The 18,579-nt window shown below is 47.6% G+C and overlaps 1 protein-coding gene across 3 annotated transcripts in view; it reads left to right on the top strand.

Moving 5' to 3' along the window:
- CDADC1 (cytidine and dCMP deaminase domain containing 1) overlaps positions 1-18,579 on the top strand; it is a 33,807-nt gene continuing 15,228 nt past the window's right edge. Inside the window, exons 1-7 of one of the 3 annotated variants that reach the window (XM_088469120.1) lie at positions 1-312; positions 11,121-11,224; positions 12,854-13,031; positions 13,120-13,689; positions 14,196-14,245; positions 16,718-16,893; positions 17,554-17,743. In XM_088469120.1, coding sequence (XP_088325246.1) covers positions 171-312; positions 11,121-11,224; positions 12,854-13,031; positions 13,120-13,689; positions 14,196-14,245; positions 16,718-16,893; positions 17,554-17,743 — 1,410 coding nt within the window. In that variant the 5' untranslated portion in view covers positions 1-170. Of the gene's footprint in view, positions 313-11,120; positions 11,225-12,850; positions 13,032-13,119; positions 13,690-14,195; positions 14,246-16,717; positions 16,894-17,553; positions 17,744-18,579 lie in introns of all 3 variants that reach the window. The other 2 variants (XM_088469121.1, XM_088469119.1) reach the window with 2 other exon arrangements.

Genomic DNA, 18,579 nt, shown 5'->3' with positions numbered 1-18,579 from the left:
TCCGGATAAATGGCGGCCCTCCTTGACCTCAGTAATACGCTGTCAACTAGATCTGTTTTACGAGCGCCTTGATCCCTGTAATGCTGCAGCTGTACAGTGTACGTGCTGTACCTACTGTCACCTGTATTAGGGGGCCGCCCGCTTACTAGCTATGCGAGTCACCTTACTACATGTCTCCGGGAGAGAGGTGCGCTGTAGCCGGTAATGCAGGGCTATACAGGGGAGGCAGACACCCGGCTCACTCCATGCACAGGAGCCAGGAACCCGCTGAGAGCCGGTCCTCCACCGGCACACAGACTGAAAGCATGCAGGGTAAGGGTCGGATAGCCTTATACGGTAGTAAACGCTGTTTTGAGATGGGAGCTTGAAAGGTGGCACTCTCCCACCCCCAAAAAATAAAATTTACCCCCCCCCCTGCACCTATGCCTACCCCAGCTGCCGCCGCCCCCCTATGCAGTTCCTCCTATGCAGTGCCCCCAGTAGTGGTCCTCCTATGCAGTGACCCCAGTAGTGCCCCTTATACAGTGCCCCCCAGTAATGGTCCCCCTATGCATTGCCTCCAGTAGTGGCCCCCTATGCAGTGCCCCAGCAGTGGTCCCCCTATGTAGTGCCCCAGGCGCTGGCCTGGGGGGCAAATGCATGCAGGCGGCCCTGGCAGAGGAGTAGCGTTTAGCCAGGGTGCCCGAAAGAACGTGCGTGCTACGGCGCCCCCCCCCCCGCTCAAGTGTTCTAGGGAGGAGGCGGGTCCATATGGGATTAATGTAAGGTAAAAATAAAGATTAGGGGCAGCCCCCTGTTGTAGTGCCCATATGCAGTGCCACCCTGTGCCACAGGAGGACACCCTTATGCAGGCCTCGAGTAGTGCCCCCAGTAGTGATCCCCCCTATGCAGTGCCCCTTGTGCCCCCAGTAGTAATCCCCTTATATAGTGCCCCCAGTAGTGGTAACCCTTATGCAATGCCCCTTAAATAGTGGCCCCAGTTGTAGTCTTCCCCCTATGCAGTACCCCCACTATTGCCCTTTATATAGAGCCCCCAGCAGTGGTCCCTCGATGCAATGCCCCCAGTGGTAGTCCCCTCCCCCCTATGTAGTGCCCCTATTAGTAGTCCCCTCCCCCCTATGCAATGCCCCTAGTAGTACTCCCTCCCCTTGTAGTGCCCCCAGTAGTAGTCCCCCCCTTGTAGTGCCCCCAGTAGTAGTCCCCCCCTTGTAGTGCCCCCAGTAGTAGTAGTCCTGCCCTTGTAGTGCCCCCAGTAGTAGTAGTCCCCCCCTTGTAGTGCCCCCAGTAGTAGTAGTCCCCCCCCCTTGTAGTGCCCCCAGTAGTAGTATCCCTCCACCCTTGTAGTGCACCCAGTAGTATTCCCCCCTTGTAGTGCCCCCAGTAGTATTCCCCCCCCTGTAGTGCTCCCAGTAGTCCCCCCTTGTAGTGCTCCCAGGAGTACCCCCCCTTGTAGTGCCCCCAGTAGTATTCCCCCCCTGTAGTGCTCCCAGTAGTCCCCCCCTTGTAGTGCTCCCAGGAGTCCCCCCCCCACCACAGTAGAGACATAATAAAAAAATTTAAAAAAACACAGCCGGAAGATGTCCAGCTCTGGCAATGGGAGCAGCAGCCGATGAGAGTCTGTCTGACTCTCATCAGCTGCTAAAACCGGCGGCGGCGGAGCCGGCGGCTGTGTGTTTGTGCTGTGTAGCGCTGACCGAACTCCGTCCGGTCAGCGCTACACACGCGGTGCAGTCTGTGTCACAGTGACACAGACTGCCCGTGGCCCGCATGACGCTGCGGTCCGGGGGGCACATGGCACCCTGCCCCCAGCCCGCCACTGCAGTGCCCCCAGTAGTGCTCTTTATGCACTGCCCTCAGTAGTGGCCCTTCCTATGCAGTGCACCTAGTAATGCCCTTATACAGTGCCCCGTTATGAAGTTCCTCCAGTAGTGGGTCCCCCCCTATGTAGTGCCCCCAGTAGTGGGTCCCCCCTATGTAGTGCCCCCAGTAGTGGGTCCCCCTTATGCAGTGCCCCTTACAGATGTAACACAAGACACACACACAGGGCCAGATTAACAATGGGGCGGATGGAGCTACAGCTCCAGGCATCCACATAAAAATAGGCCCATTGTCATGACAACATGATGTTGTCCGGCCATCTGCTCTCCACACGGTCAGCCATAAATCAAGTCGTAACATTGTATTTCTATTTACCTCACAAAATGAAGAATTATTTTTGTTTTACATGTTTACGAAGACAATTGGGGCTGAGAGTATAGGGGTGTACACACCTACATGGCACTGGTCACACCCACACAGCTCTGGTCACACCTCTGCTTCTCATAGGCCCTTGCTCAATTTCAGCTCCATGCCCATGTGGCCCTCAATCCGGCACTGCACACACAGATTACTTACCTGAATCCCCGTTCCTGCGTCCACCTGCCACCGTCCGCTCCTCCTCCTGCTCGGCACTATGGGAGAAACGTCATGACGTCTGTCCCATCACCACTGCGGAAGCCGGAAGGTGGAGCTCATGAGTGAGCCCCGTGGATACAGCAGCTAATGAGTCTGTCTGACTCTCCAGGCTGCTAAAACAAACACATTGCCGGCGACATGTTTGTTACTGATCATCGGGTGGGTGGGGGTTCAGTTTACTCAGAAATCCCCCCTGCGTGTGCGTATGGTGCCTAGGCGGGTTGCGGCAGTCACATGCTATGTGGCGCCCGCGACCATAGAGCTCTCCGGCAGCAGCAGTCTCATGGAGGTGGAGCGCCGATCAGCAGAGGTTCTCCTCCTCCATGCACTCCTTGTGCCGCCCTCGTCTCAGTGTGTACCAAGCTTAAGAATGGGATTGACCTTTACTATGACTCTTCACCTGTCAAAATAATCTAGAATCCATCCTTGTGATTCTGTACATATGAATTACACAGATTCTGTGGCTGACTGGCTTCAAGGCTTCATTTCACCTGGTTTTAATCAGCCACAGGACCTGTGCAATTCATTTGTGTCCCGAATCTATAGGATGATATGGCAAGACACACACACACACACACACACACACACACACACACACACACACACACACACACACACACACACACACACACACACACACACACACACACACACACACACACACACACACACACACACACACTGCATAAATATTGGGACATTGACAGAATTTTCATATTTTGGCCTCTATTCACCACCACAATGGCTTTGAATTGAAACAAACAAGATGTGCTTTAACTGCAGACTTTCAGATTTCATTTGATGGTAATTTCATCCAAATCAGGTGAACGGTGTAGGAATTACAACAGTTTCTATATGTGCCTCCCACTTTTTAAGGGGCCAAAAGTAATGGGACAAACTAAACAATCCTAAATCTAACTTTCACTTTTTAATACTTTGTTGCAAATCCTTTGCAGGAAATTACAGCCTGAAGTCTGGAACGCATAGACATCACTAGACGCTGGGTTTCATCCCTGGTGATGCTCTGCCAGGCCTCTACTGCAAATGTCTTCAGTTCCTGCTTGTTCTTGGGGCATTTTCCCTTCAGTTTTGTCTTCATCAAGTGAAATGCATGCTCAATCGGATTCAGGTCAGGGGATTGACTTGGCCATTGCATAACATTCCACTTTTTAGCCTTAAAAAACTCTTTGGTTGCTTTTGCAGTATGCTTCGGGTCATTGTCCATCTGCACTGTGAAGCGCCGTCCAATGAGTTCTGTAGCATTTGACTGAATTTGAGCATTTAATATTGAGGAGTAATAATTTGAGGGTAATTATATCCAAAACAGGTGAACGGTGTAGGAATTACAACAGTTTCTATATGTGCCTCCCACTTTTTAAGGGGCCAAAAGTAATGGGACTATCAACTCAAAAGCTATTTCATGGACAGGTGTGGGCTATTCCCTCGCTGATAGTGCAGGAATTAATTTCTTCTGCATTGTATGTGACTTCTGCTAGCGCTGCTGTCTGTACTTTCACTTTCTACTGTCAGCCATTTTACTGTCCCTGCTCTTACTCTGCTAAAGCCCTTGCGGTGCGGTGATTGCAGGGTGTTTCTCCCACTATACTAACAAGTATCAGTGAGAGGGGTCACATACTTACCATCATGTCTGACAGTGATTTTCCTCGCCAGCTTCTGTGTACTACATGCAATGTACCAATAGCGGAGGGGGAATGTAACGCGGAGGGGCTATGTCGGCAGTGTTATTTATTGGCGCGACCAATTACTGTCATGGCTCCGGTACAGGAACCTCCCTGGGCTTGTTTCGCTAAGGTGCTTACTACCTTAGTGGGCCAGCTAGCTCCACCACCTGCGTTTACCCAGATGGGATTGTCCCAGCAGCCAGTGGTGTCGTCACCCATGCAGGGTTTCCCGAGACAACTGATGGTACCCCACAGTCTCCCTATTTCCCCTCCCCAGATTTCACATGAGCCTGCGTGGGTTAATTCTCTGACAAATTCGGTAGAGCATTTGTCGGATGTTTTACAGGGGGAGTCTGTGTTGAGACTAGTGGCGTCTCTGTCTGTTCCTTATGAGGATGACGACAGGACGTCTGACGATGGGGAGATTCTGGATCTATCTGACCAAGAACCTCTCCATACTAAAGAGTCGGACGCTAAGTCCAAGGTATATTTTCCTAGCCTTATTCGGGCAGTCCGCACGGCTTTAGTTATTGAGGAGGATGATCCTCCGGTGGCCAAATCCAAATATGCCTTTTTCAAGGCTATTAAGGGTGACGCCACGGTGTTTCCTCTTTCTGGTCAGTTAGTAGATCATTTAGAGGAGGCGTGGAAACATCCCGGAAAACAGTATCAGCCTCAGGCGCTTAGCTGTGGCTTATCCGTTTGCAAATTATTTTTCCAAGTGGGAATCCCCTCCACAGGTGGATTCTCATGTGACACGCCTAGTCAGAAGTGCCACTTTACCCATGCCTTCCATGTCCTCCTTGAAGGATGCTACGTACCGCAAGGTGGAAATCTACCGTAAGTGCTTATTTTCCCTTGCGGCAGGGGGGGGAGGGGTGTCCAGACCGGCTATGGCCGTGTGTTGGGTAGCCAGAGCTATGGAGCGCTGAGCTGATAGCTTGGAGGCGTCTTTGGACTCGGACTGTTCGACAGAACAGGCAGAGTTGGTGGGCAATCTCCGGGACTCGGCCACTTACATCAATAAAGCGGCCTTGGATATCAGTATCTTTACATGTAGGATTTCTTCTGCAGCTGTTGTTGCACATCGCACCTAATGGTTGCGGTCTTGGAAAGGGGACGCTGATTCCAAAAAGGGCTTAGAATGTTTGCCTTTTAATGAGGAAGTCTCGGTGTTCAATGCTCTCCAGCAGGCACATCAGGTTCTCCAAGGTCATCCCGTGCAGGTCCAGTCGGACAACGCCACCACCGTGGCTTACATAAATCGAAAAGGAGGAACCAGAAGTCGGGCAGCACTCGCAGAAGTGTCCCGCATCCTGGTCTGGGCGGAGCGCAATCTCCCGGCTGTATCAGCGGTGTTCATCCCGGGAGTCCTCAACTGGGAAGCGGATTTTCTCAGCCGGCAGGACGTGCATCCGGGAGAATGGTCTTTGCACCAGGACGTCTTTTAACTTCTGGTGGACAGGTGGGGTCTTCCAGAGATAGACCTCATGGCGTCCCGGTACAACAACAAGTTGCCGGTGTACGGGTCTCGAACAAGAGACGAAAAGGCGTCTCTGGTAGATGCTCTGTCCGTCCAGTGGACATTCCAGTTTGCATACCTCTTCCTTCCATTTTCCCTTCTTCCGCAGGTAATCCGGAAATTCAAACAGCTCCCGAGTGGCCCAGGTGGCACTGGTTCTCGGACCTCCAAAGTCTGTCAGTAGACGTTCCTCTGAGGTTACCACTATGACCGGACCTGCTGTCACAGGGTCCTTGTCTTCACCCGGACCTGACTCGGCTGTCCTTGACGGCGTGGCTGTTGAGACGGCCATGTTAAGGTCCAGAGGGTTTTCCGGCTCTGTGGTGCAAACCATGCTAAGAGCTCGGAAGCCATCCTCTGCAAGAATCTACCATCGTGTGTGGCATACGTTCTTCCAGTGGTGTCAACCTAGAGGTTATGCCCCTCGGGAGTTCCGTCTGTCTAGAGTGTTGGCTTTCCTACAGGCTGGCCTAGACCATGGGCTTCGCCTTGCTTCCCTGAAGGTGTAGGTGTCTGCCCTGTCAGTCTGGTTTCATCATAAGATTGCTGCGCTCCCTGATGTGCACACCTTTATGCAGGGTGTTCTTCGCATTCAGACACCTTTTGTCCCTCCGGTGGCTCCTTGGGATTTGGCTGTGGTCCTGAGAGCTCTCCAGGGACCCCTGTTTGAACCACTGGGCTCAGTGGACCTTAAATGGCTTACAGCTAAAATGATACTCCTTCTGCCCATTGCTTCGGCCAGACGTGTTTCTGACTTAGGGGCTCTCTCCTGTAGACCCCCTTTTCTGATTTTTCATAGGAACAGGGCAGTGCTTCACACTCGTCCTGGATTCCTTCCTAAAGTGGTATCACGTTTCCACATCATCGAGGAAATCGTTGTGCCGGCTTTTAATTCACCTGATCTTTCAGTGGGTGAGGCCACTTTGGATGTTGTGCGGCCTTAAGGATTTATGTTGACCGCACTTCTTCGTTTAGGAAGTTCGACGCCTTGTTTGTCCTCTATGGCTTCCGTAAAAAGGGTTGTTGGCCTGCTTCAAAGCAAACTTTGGCAGGTTGGATTCATATGGCAATTTCAGAAGCTTATCGTCATGAAGACCTTCCGGTTCCATCCTCTGTGAGCGCTCATTCCACTAGGTCTGGGGGTCCTTTTTTGGCAGCTCGACGTGGTGCCTCTGCAGTCCAGATCTGCAAGGCTTCCACGTGGTCCTCTGTCCATACCTTTGTGAGGTATTATGCTTTTGACACCTTTGCCTCTCAGGATGCTTCCTTCGGGCGGCGGATTCTCCTTTCAGCACAGGAGCGTCCCCACCCTTAAAGGATACTGCTTTGGGACATCCCCACGGTATCCTGTGGATACCCTATGGACCCTGATGTAGAAAATATGAGATATGGTAAGAACTTACCTTTGTTATCTCTATTTCTACGAAGTCCATAGGGTTCCACAGGACTCCCGCCCTGTCGCACCTGTGCTGCAGATGGGCTTTACTTTGGTCACCGGTTTTTCCGTCTCCCTCTGGTGAGAATGTGATGCTTGTGTGTGTCCAGATCTCTCTTCTCTCTCTTTCTTCTCCTCCTCCGGCCTATGGCTTGGTACGTAACTGAGATGCCTTGGCTCGGGGGCGGGGTATAGGAGAGGGACCATGATGTATCCTGGGAGGCTGAAAACTTAACTCTATGGTGCCCGATGCCTGACGTCATCACCTATACCCCAAGATATCCTGTGGAACCCTATGGACTTTGTAGAAATAGAGATAACAAAGGTAAGTTCTTACCATATCTCATATTATTGAATAAACATTGAACTGGGTCAAATGAATAAAACCGTTATCATTAATAACTACTGTCACTGTAAAGGCTCATACACACTAGACGATAACGATATTGTTATAGTTCATAGCGTTCAAGTGTAGAGGCGTCCCTGCCCATCAACATATTGGAACTGTGTACAGGGCCCTTATGATGGCAAAGCACTTTCTTCACAGAAAGCCCGTGCAGGTTCAGTCTGACAATGCCACCACAGTGGCGTACATCAGCCATCAAGGAGGCACTCGAAGTCGGGCAGCAATGACAGAAGTGTCACACATTCTGACATGGGCAGAATCTCATCTCCCAGCCATTTCAGCAGTGTTCATTCCTGGAGTGCTCAATTGGGAAGCGGACTTCCTCAGCTGTCACGACGTGCATCAAGGGGAATGGTCTCTTCAAGAGGTGTTTAAACTTCTAGTAGACAAATGGGGTCTTCCAGAGGTGGACCTCATGGCCTCCCAACACAATCACAAGTTACCAGTGTTCGGGTCCAAAACAAGAGATGCCGAAGCAAGCCTAGTGGATGCTCTATCAGTAAAATGGACCTACCGATTTGCATACCTATTTCCTCCTGTCTCCCTGCTTCCTCGAGGTCTTCGGAAATTCAAGCAAGACTGAGGCACTGTCCTGCTGGTGTGTCCTGCTTGGCCCAGACGTCTTTGGAACTCGGATCTTCAGAGTATCTTCATTGACATTCCGTTCCTGCTGCATCAACGTCCGGACTTGTTGTCTCAGGATCCTTGCCTTTACCCGGACCTGGATCGTGGCTCTTGAGACATCCCTCATAAGGTCCAAAGGATTCTCTAGCTCTGTCAACACGATGCTTAGAGCGCGTATACCTACCTCCGCCAGGATCTACTACAGCGTGTGGCATACATATTTCCAGTGGTATCGTACAAAGGCTTACGACCCTCAGGTGTTTCAAATTTCCAGAGTCCTGGCATTCCTTCAAGCTGGGTTGGACCTTGGCCTGCGTCTGGCATAATTGAAAGTGCATGTCTCTGCACTGTCAGTGTGGTTCCAACGTAGAATTGCTCTGCATCCGGATATCCGCACCTTCCCCTAGGGTGTCCTCCAGATTCAGCCTCCCTTTGTTCCACCAGTGGCTCCTTGGGATTTGGCTGTAGTTCTTCCCAAGATCCTCTATTTGAACCACTATTTTCAGTGGATCTTAAGTGGTTAACAGCTAAGACTCTCTTTCTTCTGGCCATTGCATCTGCCAGAAGGGTGTCAGACTTGGGAGCGCTGTCCTTTTCTAATATTTCACCAGGACAGGGTGGTGCTTCGTACTCCTCCTGAGTTCCTTCCTAAGGTTGTTTATAGTTTCCATATTATTCAGGAAATTATAGTACCGGCCTTTCTGTCTCCAGACCTCTCGGCAGGAGAGGCCTCATTGGATGTGGTCCACGCCCTCAGGATTTAAGTGGACCGTACCAGTTCTCTTCGGAAATCAGACTCCTTGTTTGTGCTCTATGGATTTCACAAGAAGGGATGGCCAACCAATAAGCAAACATTGGCTAGGTGGCTTCGTATGACTATCTCAGAAGCTTACACGCAGACAGGCCTGCCTGTTCTGTCTTCTGTTCAGGCTCATTCTACTTGGTCTGTGGGTCGCTCGTGGGCAGCTCGCCGTGATGCCTCGGGCTATTCAGCTTTGTAAGGCGGCCACGTGGTCTTCTGTCCAGACCTTTCTAAGGTTCTATGCATTTGATACCGTTGCCTCTCAGGATGATTCCTTTGGGCGCCAGATTCTCCTCTCAGCACAGGAGCGTTCCCACCCTTAAAAGGACTGCTTTGGAACATCCCCAAGGTCTCCCTGTGGAGCCTATGGACCCTGAAGAAGAAAATTAGTTATGGTAAGAACTTGCCTTTGTTAACTTTCTTCGAAGTTCATAGGTTCCACAGGGCACCCGCCCTGACGCACCTAGCTTCATATGGGCAATATTGCTGGTCACCGGTTTCCAGTCTCCTTTTCTGTGAGAGTGTTTCTTGAGTGTACCAGTATTCCTTCTCTCTTATCCTCCTTCGACCTTTGGCTTTTTACCAACTGAGGTACCTCTGTCTCGGGGGTGTAGTGTTCACTCTAGCTCCGGCGGCAGGCAGGGCGTATCAATAAGACGCGTCCCCTTTTCGTCACTCTTGGGGGCGTGCCCGGCACTTACGGACACGCCGGGCAGCCCCCAAGTGCTGCTGACAGAATAGATGCTGGGCGCATGCGCCCAGTGTCTATTCACCGGCAGTGACCGGGTCACCACACATTTCCCAACCCGCGGGACACAGCAACCCGCGGGTGAAGACTGCACCCGCAGGCTGTCTTAGCGGGGTGCTGCTTGGTGAGGGCAGGGCGCAGCGCCCCGCTAAAACAGTCTAGCGGAAACGCTAGGGGCGGGGTATAGGGAGAGTGGACCCAGTGCATCCTGGGAGCTAAAGCTTTAACTGCATGGTGCCCGGGTTGGTTCCCATCACCTACACCCCAAGGTCTCCTTGTGGACCCTATGGACTTCGAAGAAAGAGCATTAACAAAGGTAAGTTCTTACCATAACTCTCATTTTCATCCTTCATTAATACGTACAGCCTCACATGCGATATCGTGTGATTGGTCATGCTGCACGACCAGTCGCACAATATTGCATGTGACCGCATGAGCGTGCAAATCGGGCATACACACTGCACAATATGGCGATTTGTCGTTCCGATTTGGCCAAATCGGGACGATTATCGTTCAGGTCTGTACCCAGCCTTAGAGTGATTCATTTTGGAAAGAAAACGTGTTGAGCAGTGAATGGTACTGGCAGGAAGTGCATAATGCTTCTTCAAGGTAAAGGCTGACATGTCTTCTCACTGTTTGCTGTGCTGGATTCTGAAGTGGCTGCTCCTGTTAAATCTTGTTCAAGTTGTTTGGTGGGAACTAATGTTTGGTCCATTGAGTTATGATGTAATTTGTACATTTCTTGAAATTTTTCTGTCAGAAAAGTGTGTGCCATTAAGGCAGTGATGTGCTGCTTTTCTGTGAGCAGTGTCTCTGTGAGAGATGTTATTGTTTACACTTGTGGAGTGATACAGCTGTGGCTTTATGATGAGTTTCAGATTACAGTAGGAAGTAGGCCTGAGGTTGGGAAATAATGCATATGAAATAGTCGTGATATAGTGTGTCCATCAAAGTACCACACCACTTTATGGGAGTGTTGTGCGTTAGTGAAAGCTGCTGCGTTCCCAGATGCATTGAATTGAATAGCTGCAGGAGCTCCCTCCCGAGGCTATTCACCATCGCACTGAATTGAATTCCACCCCATTGATTTAGCGAACTCCTGACGCCAATTAGATTTTTTTTAGAAGTCATTAGCCTAGGGGTTCACATTTTTTTTTGCCAACCTATACCTTGAATGTTAAAAAGATGTTTTTAATATGGACAAGAAAAGTACTGTTACTTGTGTGTGTGTGGTTAGTTTAAGGAGGCTGTGTTTGTCTAATCTTGTAATTTAGATGAAGATGAGATCACGTTTTATGACCAATATATGTAGAAATCCAGGTAATTCCAAATGGTTCACATACTTTTTCTTGCCAATGTACATGTCTCTAAATATCTCAAAATAGCACATAAATTATATCTGTTGTAAAATAAAAATGTGATGTTTTGAATCTTTCTCATGTTGCAGGTCAGGTACCGAGGCTTTCTAAAGTCAATTTATTCACACTACTTAGCCTGTGGATGGAGGTCTTTCCTCCCTCTGGAGATGTTGATGACAGAAAGAAACCCCAGGTATTGTCATGTACTATATTTATCTATTTTGGTTGATGTATTTAGGAAGTAAACATTCTAATTGCCTTTCTGATAATTTTGTTAGAAATATCTCATTCTAGCACTAATGAAGCATAAATCCCAACTTTCCCACTTTGGGCGGGACAGTCCTGTTTTTCTGGGACCATCCCGCTGTCCCATTGGCGGGCCATAGTGTCCCACGGTGTGGGGGGGAGCAAACACCGGAGAGTAGTGCTGGGTGAATCTCCACAAGTGCTGGGCACCACCCAGAGCAGCGTTTTTCAACCACTGTGCCACGGCACACTAGTGTGCCACGAGCGCTTGTCAAGTGTTCCTGCGGCGGTCATCTCAGCGCACTTGTACCGTAGTGTGTTTTATTCCAGAGGAGGCAAATGTAGTGTGTATTTTGTTTATGTGGGAGCCAATATGTATGGTTTTTCATTGGTCACGCATTCCGCATCGCCGGATAGTGTGCCTCGGCAATTTTGTGTAGTGTGCCTCGAGTTGAAAATCACTGACTCAGAGTGACGGAACGGGGGTTACTCCCGTGACGAGATCACACCCCTCTATGATAGGCCACGCCCCTCCACAATAAGCCACACTCCCTTTTTGAGTTGACTTTTTCGGGCTGTTGAATATTGGGAGATATGATGAAGTCAGGCTACAATAATTTGCTCAATTACTTGGTACATCACTCAATTGCCCTGCAGAAGATTAACAAGTGAATGTATCTATTTCCATATATAACATGCGATCAGTCATGAAAAACAATTGTATAGTTTACATGATAATGTTACCAAATTCTTTGTTTGTATAGATAGCAATAACAACATGGCTTATCACCTGGGTTAAAAACGAACACAGCGCTGTTTGAATTTCAACTCCCCTATTGGCAATGTAGGCCGGATTTCTGCTAATTGGGGACGAAGTATTGATGAAAATCTACAATTCCGATGGTGTTCTGCTTTAATTCCACTGGAGGGGCACTGACACAACTGTTGAATGAAAAATATTAAACAAAATACTAAATGTGCCTCATTTACATGTGTACTCATACTGAATGCTCTTTAAATGATTCCTTTCAGAGAATATATAAATTGTTTAATACATGTATGCTCTCTAGTATGTGGGGTACACAAGGACAAAGACAGAATTGGATTACTAAGCATGATAGCCATTTGTGTAAGAAAATAAGATTTTTAAAATAAGTAGAAAAACTTATTTTAAGAGATGAATGTCTAATCTATTTACTTCTGTAGGATTTGTCCTAACTTCTATAAAGGTGTTACTAAAGTGGGTACACACCAGGCCGACCCAACGACCGATTTGGTAAGCAAATTGTCTGCTCGATATGTCTGGCCAGACATCACAACTGGCCGGGCATTCAAATTTACCCGCCCAGTTGTGATGTAATTGTCGGCGGTTCCTGTGTACAGCATAATGGGTCAGTCGCATTGGCAAAGCCCTCGTAATAATCACTAAACAACTGCCTGAAAGGAAGTCTAATTTTTTGTCTTGTATGCTTCTCATTGAAATAGTTGTGAATGTGTTTTTTTCAGTACTAACAGCCATTGCGTTATAAACTGTTTTAAGTGACTTCTTAATCCAATGTTTTAATACTTACAGCAGATTAAGAAGACAGGTCTTGTAGTTGTTGGAAATATGAAAGTCATTGGTCTCCACTGTTCCAGTAAGGAACTTCATGCTGGTCAAATTGCGGTCATCAAGCATGGGTCCAGACTCAAGGACTGTGATCTCTATTTCTCCAGGAAACCATGCTCAGCCTGCTTAAAAATGATCGTAAATGGTAAGATTCTGTATCTTTTGGCTTCATAAGACTTCTGTATAATCCATTCTATATTTTTCTTTTTACGTATATTAATTTCTGTTCCCAGCTGGTGTGAACCGGATCTCTTACTGGCCCTCAGATCCCGAGATGAGCCTCCTGCAAGAAATCTCTTCCCACACAGACAATGGAGATGCCAGGCTAGACGCCAAAGCAGTTGAGCGGCTGAAATCAAACAGCCGTGCCCATGTGTGCGTGTTGCTGCAGCCATTGTCATGTAACATGGTGCAGTTTGTAGAAGAAACATCCTTGAAATGTGACTTTGTGCAGAAGATTGCCAGGACGGAGGCTGAATTCCCGACGAGTTCCTTCTACGAGTATCGCCAGGAACGCATTAAGCAGTACGAGACAATGTTTTTAATCTCTGGTGAAGACACGCACAAGGAGATCCTCAAGCTGATAGGGCTGGAAAATCTCTGTGAGAACCCATATTTTATTAGCCTGAGGCAGAATATGAAGGAGCTCGTCCTCATACTCGCCACAGTGGCGGCCAGCGTTCCAGGCTACTCTGATTTTGGTTTCTACCTCAGTAAGACCTGTGCTGAGAATCACCAAAGCCTTACCCAAGAAATTGCACAGCACTGTATCATTCAAGCCCGGCTGCTGGCATATCGCACCGGTTAGTGGTCTGTTTCATTTGATAGTTTATAGTATGTACTGCATTGAAGCACCGGTTTGTTAACACTTTGATTGCAGGCAGCAAGCATGCTACAGCAGCACGTCCAGGTGGTTGTTTAAACATTATTGCAATGTTAACAAACTTTGCAGTGTAAAGCAAAATACTTTGTAATGAGATTTCCGTAGGGAACATATCTAGAGAGGAGCAAAGTTTTCAGCAGAATTGTCATCTCATTTCGTACGTATCGCCAACCGATTTGGGCCTTTAGAGTTCCCAGTGTTACCCCAACCACTGCACACAGCAGAATGCACTGCCAGTGGCTATTGCTGCTTTCTTTATGTAATAAAATGTGCTTGTGTAGTGCAGGATGGGAGGGCAGATGCTGAAGTTGTGTCGTGGAACTTTGCACATCTGTAGGGTGACCAGAGAACTCCACTTGTGCAAAGTTTTGCTCATCGCTCCTCATTATATACGCTGATCTAGTGTCATTTTGTTCACTTTCTTAGAAGACCACAAAATCGGAGTTGGCGCTGTTATTTGGGCAGAACAGAAATCTGTGAGTAATTTAACTCTTATTTAATAAGTTATTTGTATAGTGCACACAGAGAATATTTTAGGCAGTCACGGCTCCAGTGGAACTTACAATGTATAATCTCTATCGCATCATAGGAGGAAACTGTTGCACCCAGAAGAAACCCACGCAAATATGGGGAGAACATTACAATTCCACATAGGGCCCCGTATGGAATTGAACCCATGACCTCAGTGATGTGAGTCAGCATTGCTGACCACTGTGCCACCCTACTTATTTAAAGACAGAAATTTAACCAATACATCATTGATGTTTGGAGTGTTTTTGGGCGAGGGCACAGTGCAGATGTGCTAAGGCTCCAACTGTGCGTGGGAGCAATAATTGACCAACATGTTGGGGAGACGAAAGACACGATTTGTCGGCCGCGGGAGTGCGCATCTGTCATCGTTCAGGGCCTATCCATGACAGATAAAATTTAACGATATATCAATTTATCTGCTAATGGATAGGTCCCTTAAAGTATTGAGTTTAGTAGATGCGCTTGTAATAATGTGTCTAATATGTTGCTGTTAGTAAAAACAATGTATCCTAGGACCAGAATGTTTTGACAGACAAAAACAATCAACACTTAAAGACAGACACTGATGTTTATAGCCCTTTTGTGAATATTTAAGTGGTCTGGACTGTAACCCCAAAACCTGCAATCCAAGTTAAGCAGAGTAATATGCAATATAGAGGGAGATGTCGGACGCTTACCCTAACTTTCCCTAGTGGCGACGTTCTGAGTGCTCCACTTGTGTACCAGATGCAAGCCGGGTCCGTGGGCTGTACGATTGCCCCGTCTAGCTGTCACTCGATTCGTGGTCAGTGCGCCTGGAAGTCCCGCCTCAGTAGCCGCCGGAATGCTTGGGCGCTCTCCGTCTGAGTGCTGCTCGTGGATAGAGATCGCGTCCGCTTCTAGCTAGTAGTTACCAAGTACATTCTATGGAATGATAGGTAGAACCTGATTGGCAACTTCTCAATTTGTCCACTTCTCCACTCTTTAGAAGGCCTGATACATCTCCCCCAAAGAATGATTAACTCTTGCAGCAGCTTTTGCTGTTGCACTGTTTTGTTTAAGTAGATGAATTTGAAAAAGTGAAAACACTAGACAATACACTTTGCTGCTCTCGTCTAATTATCCACCTGAGTTATTTGAAGCCAATTTCCTGGGAGAGTATTTAACTTACCTATTGTCCATGAACTTTTTTATTACCAGACTGTGGCCAATGGTCACGGAGTGGAACGAATTTATGGTACTTTGTGTGTGAAAAATCTCCAAAACTCTTGTACTTGCGTAGCACTGTGTATGCACCAAGGCATAGTTGCGATTGAGACTCACGGTATCAGAAATTTAAAGGGAATGTGCTGGGCGTTCCTGGGCAGGGACTGGGAGGTGGCTTACGCAGAGATGGTCTGCCTTATGGGCGTATTATGGGATTGTCGTGGGCATGTTGCGTACAAAAACACACACTCTAATAGGGTTGGTGCAAGTTACAATGGTGTGACCGATGGTGGCATCTACAGATGCACCAAGGGATATTACAGCATCTGAAGCTGTTCAGAGTGGATGTCTCAGTCCTTGCACAGTCAGACGCACGGCTGCACACCAGGGGAAGGGCTGATACTAGCATTAGCATATTGTTGCAAGACGCGAGTACGGCGAAATACACTAAAGCGGGTGCAATCCACACATTGTGCACAGTGAGGAGGATTGTGCAGATCCATTTGCTAATGTGCATGGTCTTTTCTCAAAGGCAAAACAGTAATATAATGAGTTTTCTATTATTTCCTACTAGCTGAAGTACCCAGCGTTGCCCGGGTTTAAATCATCAAGTTATTAAGTTAGGCATCCCAGACCAACTGCCACCCCTCTGAAGTTTTCATCCAAATCCATCCAGTGGAAGACCCAGAACAGGCTCCCTGGGTCAAAGTTCTGCCCAGCGTACACCAACAGGAGGTCCAACTGGGACCCTAACCCCCATAAAACCTGGCCAGGATCCAACTGGACCACCTCTCGATGGTTTCATCCCAATCGGGGGAAAGGGGTGTCCGTATGCATAACCAGACAGACAAACATTCAAACAAACAGACCAATTAATTTTATGTAGAAGATTTTGGTCCTTTTTTTCCTTTTTGCCATCTGAACATATATCTCTTTTTGGATGTGATCCCTATGTTTGAAGTGAAATACACTGTTGGGAACATGCAAGAGTACAGCAGGCCTCTGGTGCAAAATACATGACTTATGCAAATAACATTCGTGTCTAGTATTCCACTTAGTGTCACTGGCAGTCAGATGAGCAGCAGTTTGCATTCCACAGATAACTGTACACAATGAGCAGTCCTTACGAAATGCAGGTATACATTATCATAAGTACATCATGGTCATTTATCAAATAATAAATATGGTGTTTCCCTATGAGACACAGTATTTTGATCTCTTGCTGTTTGCAGAACTCACTAGATTGTGACGGTACAGGATCCATGTATTTCCTGGGCTGTGGATATAACGCTTTCCCTGTCGGGTCAGAATATGCTGACTTTCCTCACATGGACGACAAACAGAAAGACCGAGAGATCAGGAAGTTCCGATACATTGTCCACGCAGAGCAGAATGCAATAACATTCAGGTATTACTTCTCACACCATGAATACATAACAATCGTGGCTATAAATCCAGTACTATCTGTATCCCTTTCCATGATATATACATGGTTACCAGTGATATATGTTATTTCAGATGTGCATTTGGGCAGGGTGGCAGTATTTTCCTGTAGGAGATTACAGAGTTGAAAGCAAGTCTGCTGTAACTCCTCCCACATTGCATGCACCTAACTATGTGTGTATATTTGCTAGTATGCAGTGATATACGCATCTTTGTGCTGCACCTGACCCCTATCCTAATGTTTTCTGCATTGAAGTTTTTATAGATTGCAGTGGAATAAGAATGGGAATAGGGGTCCTACTCTCTCATCAATTTCTTGTCAGACCTCTCCCATTCACAGCACAATGACCTGTTTGTAAGTTAACAGTCTACTCTATACTATGGGGTCTATGTACTAAGCCTTTGAGAGAGATAAAGTACCAACCAATCAGCTCCTAACTCACTTTACAGGCTGTGTTCTCCCTCTCCCCAAGGCTTAGTACATAGACCCCTGAGTCACTTCTATAAAATCCCAGGATGATGATTTACCTAGATTGGGTAAAATCGTGTTGTTAGGCAAAGCCAATGGGATTTCTCTGTTGTAAAGTAGCAGGTTACACCCTAAAGGTACTTTTGTCATCTCCAGGTGCCATGAAATTCGGCCAGATGAGAAAACCATGATCTTCGTGACAAAATGCCCATGTGACGAGTGCGTCCCCCTGATTAAAGGCTCTGGCATAAAGCAGATTTATGCCGGAGATATGGACATTGGGAAAAAGAAGGCAGATATATCATACATGAAATTCGCTGAACTCAAGGGGGTTGGTAAATATACTGTAAGTATTCATTAAAGCACAGTCCTCTATATTCTGACCTTAACAACGTTCCTGGGAATGCAGCCTTTCCATGCATGAGGAAAGAGTGACTGAGACCCTATGCAAGTGGGACATAATTACACACACATTGCTTTCATTAAGAAAATGTCCGTATGCTGAGTTGAATGCACCTGTGCAACCACAGAGCTCTGCACCTATCCACATGGGTGCACACGGACCAGTCCTATCCTAGGTGCAAGGGATCTGTTTGAAAACAGGGATATTTACGTGTACGCATAGCTCTGTATAGCCTACAAGTCCATCTACACAGCCTCACTGAGCATTACCAATGTGCGATCGCCCTGTGATATCCAGTTATGCGCCTTCAGCTGCACGGAATGAGGTGCATATGGCTCTGCATAGTTTGTAGCTGTGCGTCCCCTGCTCCGAGTACGTGCCGGGCAAAACCGCGCATGATCCATTCGTGAAACTGACGTGTTCAACTCAGAACCAGCCCCCTTGTGTTCTATAATCTCGGTGCAGAAAAGGGCTCCATGCTCTTTGTGCAGGTGACGGGGCACTTTACAGGGGGAAAGTAAGTTTTTGTTTTGAAGTGAAGGATATGACAAATAGCAGATGTGACGCAGGGGGTTTATTTTGTGCTGGTGAAACAGAACCATCCTAAGTGCTGTTTCCAATATGTTCTGCAAAGTGAAATCTGAGCTTGTTCTTCCTTTGATAGAAACAATCTATGCCTGTTTTAAATGTAGATGGTCTGTTTTATAATAATAGAGCTCACTTTAAGGACCACTAAACCTAAAACACATTGTCATTAGTAGTTCTATTTTCTACTTCAG

The sequence above is a fragment of the Taudactylus pleione genome, unplaced genomic scaffold (assembly GCF_031769625.1).
Source record: "Taudactylus pleione unplaced genomic scaffold, aTauple2 ptg000089l, whole genome shotgun sequence".
NCBI classification, from domain to species: Eukaryota; Metazoa; Chordata; class Amphibia; order Anura; family Myobatrachidae; genus Taudactylus; species Taudactylus pleione.
This window is presented reverse-complemented; position numbering and strand designations above follow the sequence as displayed.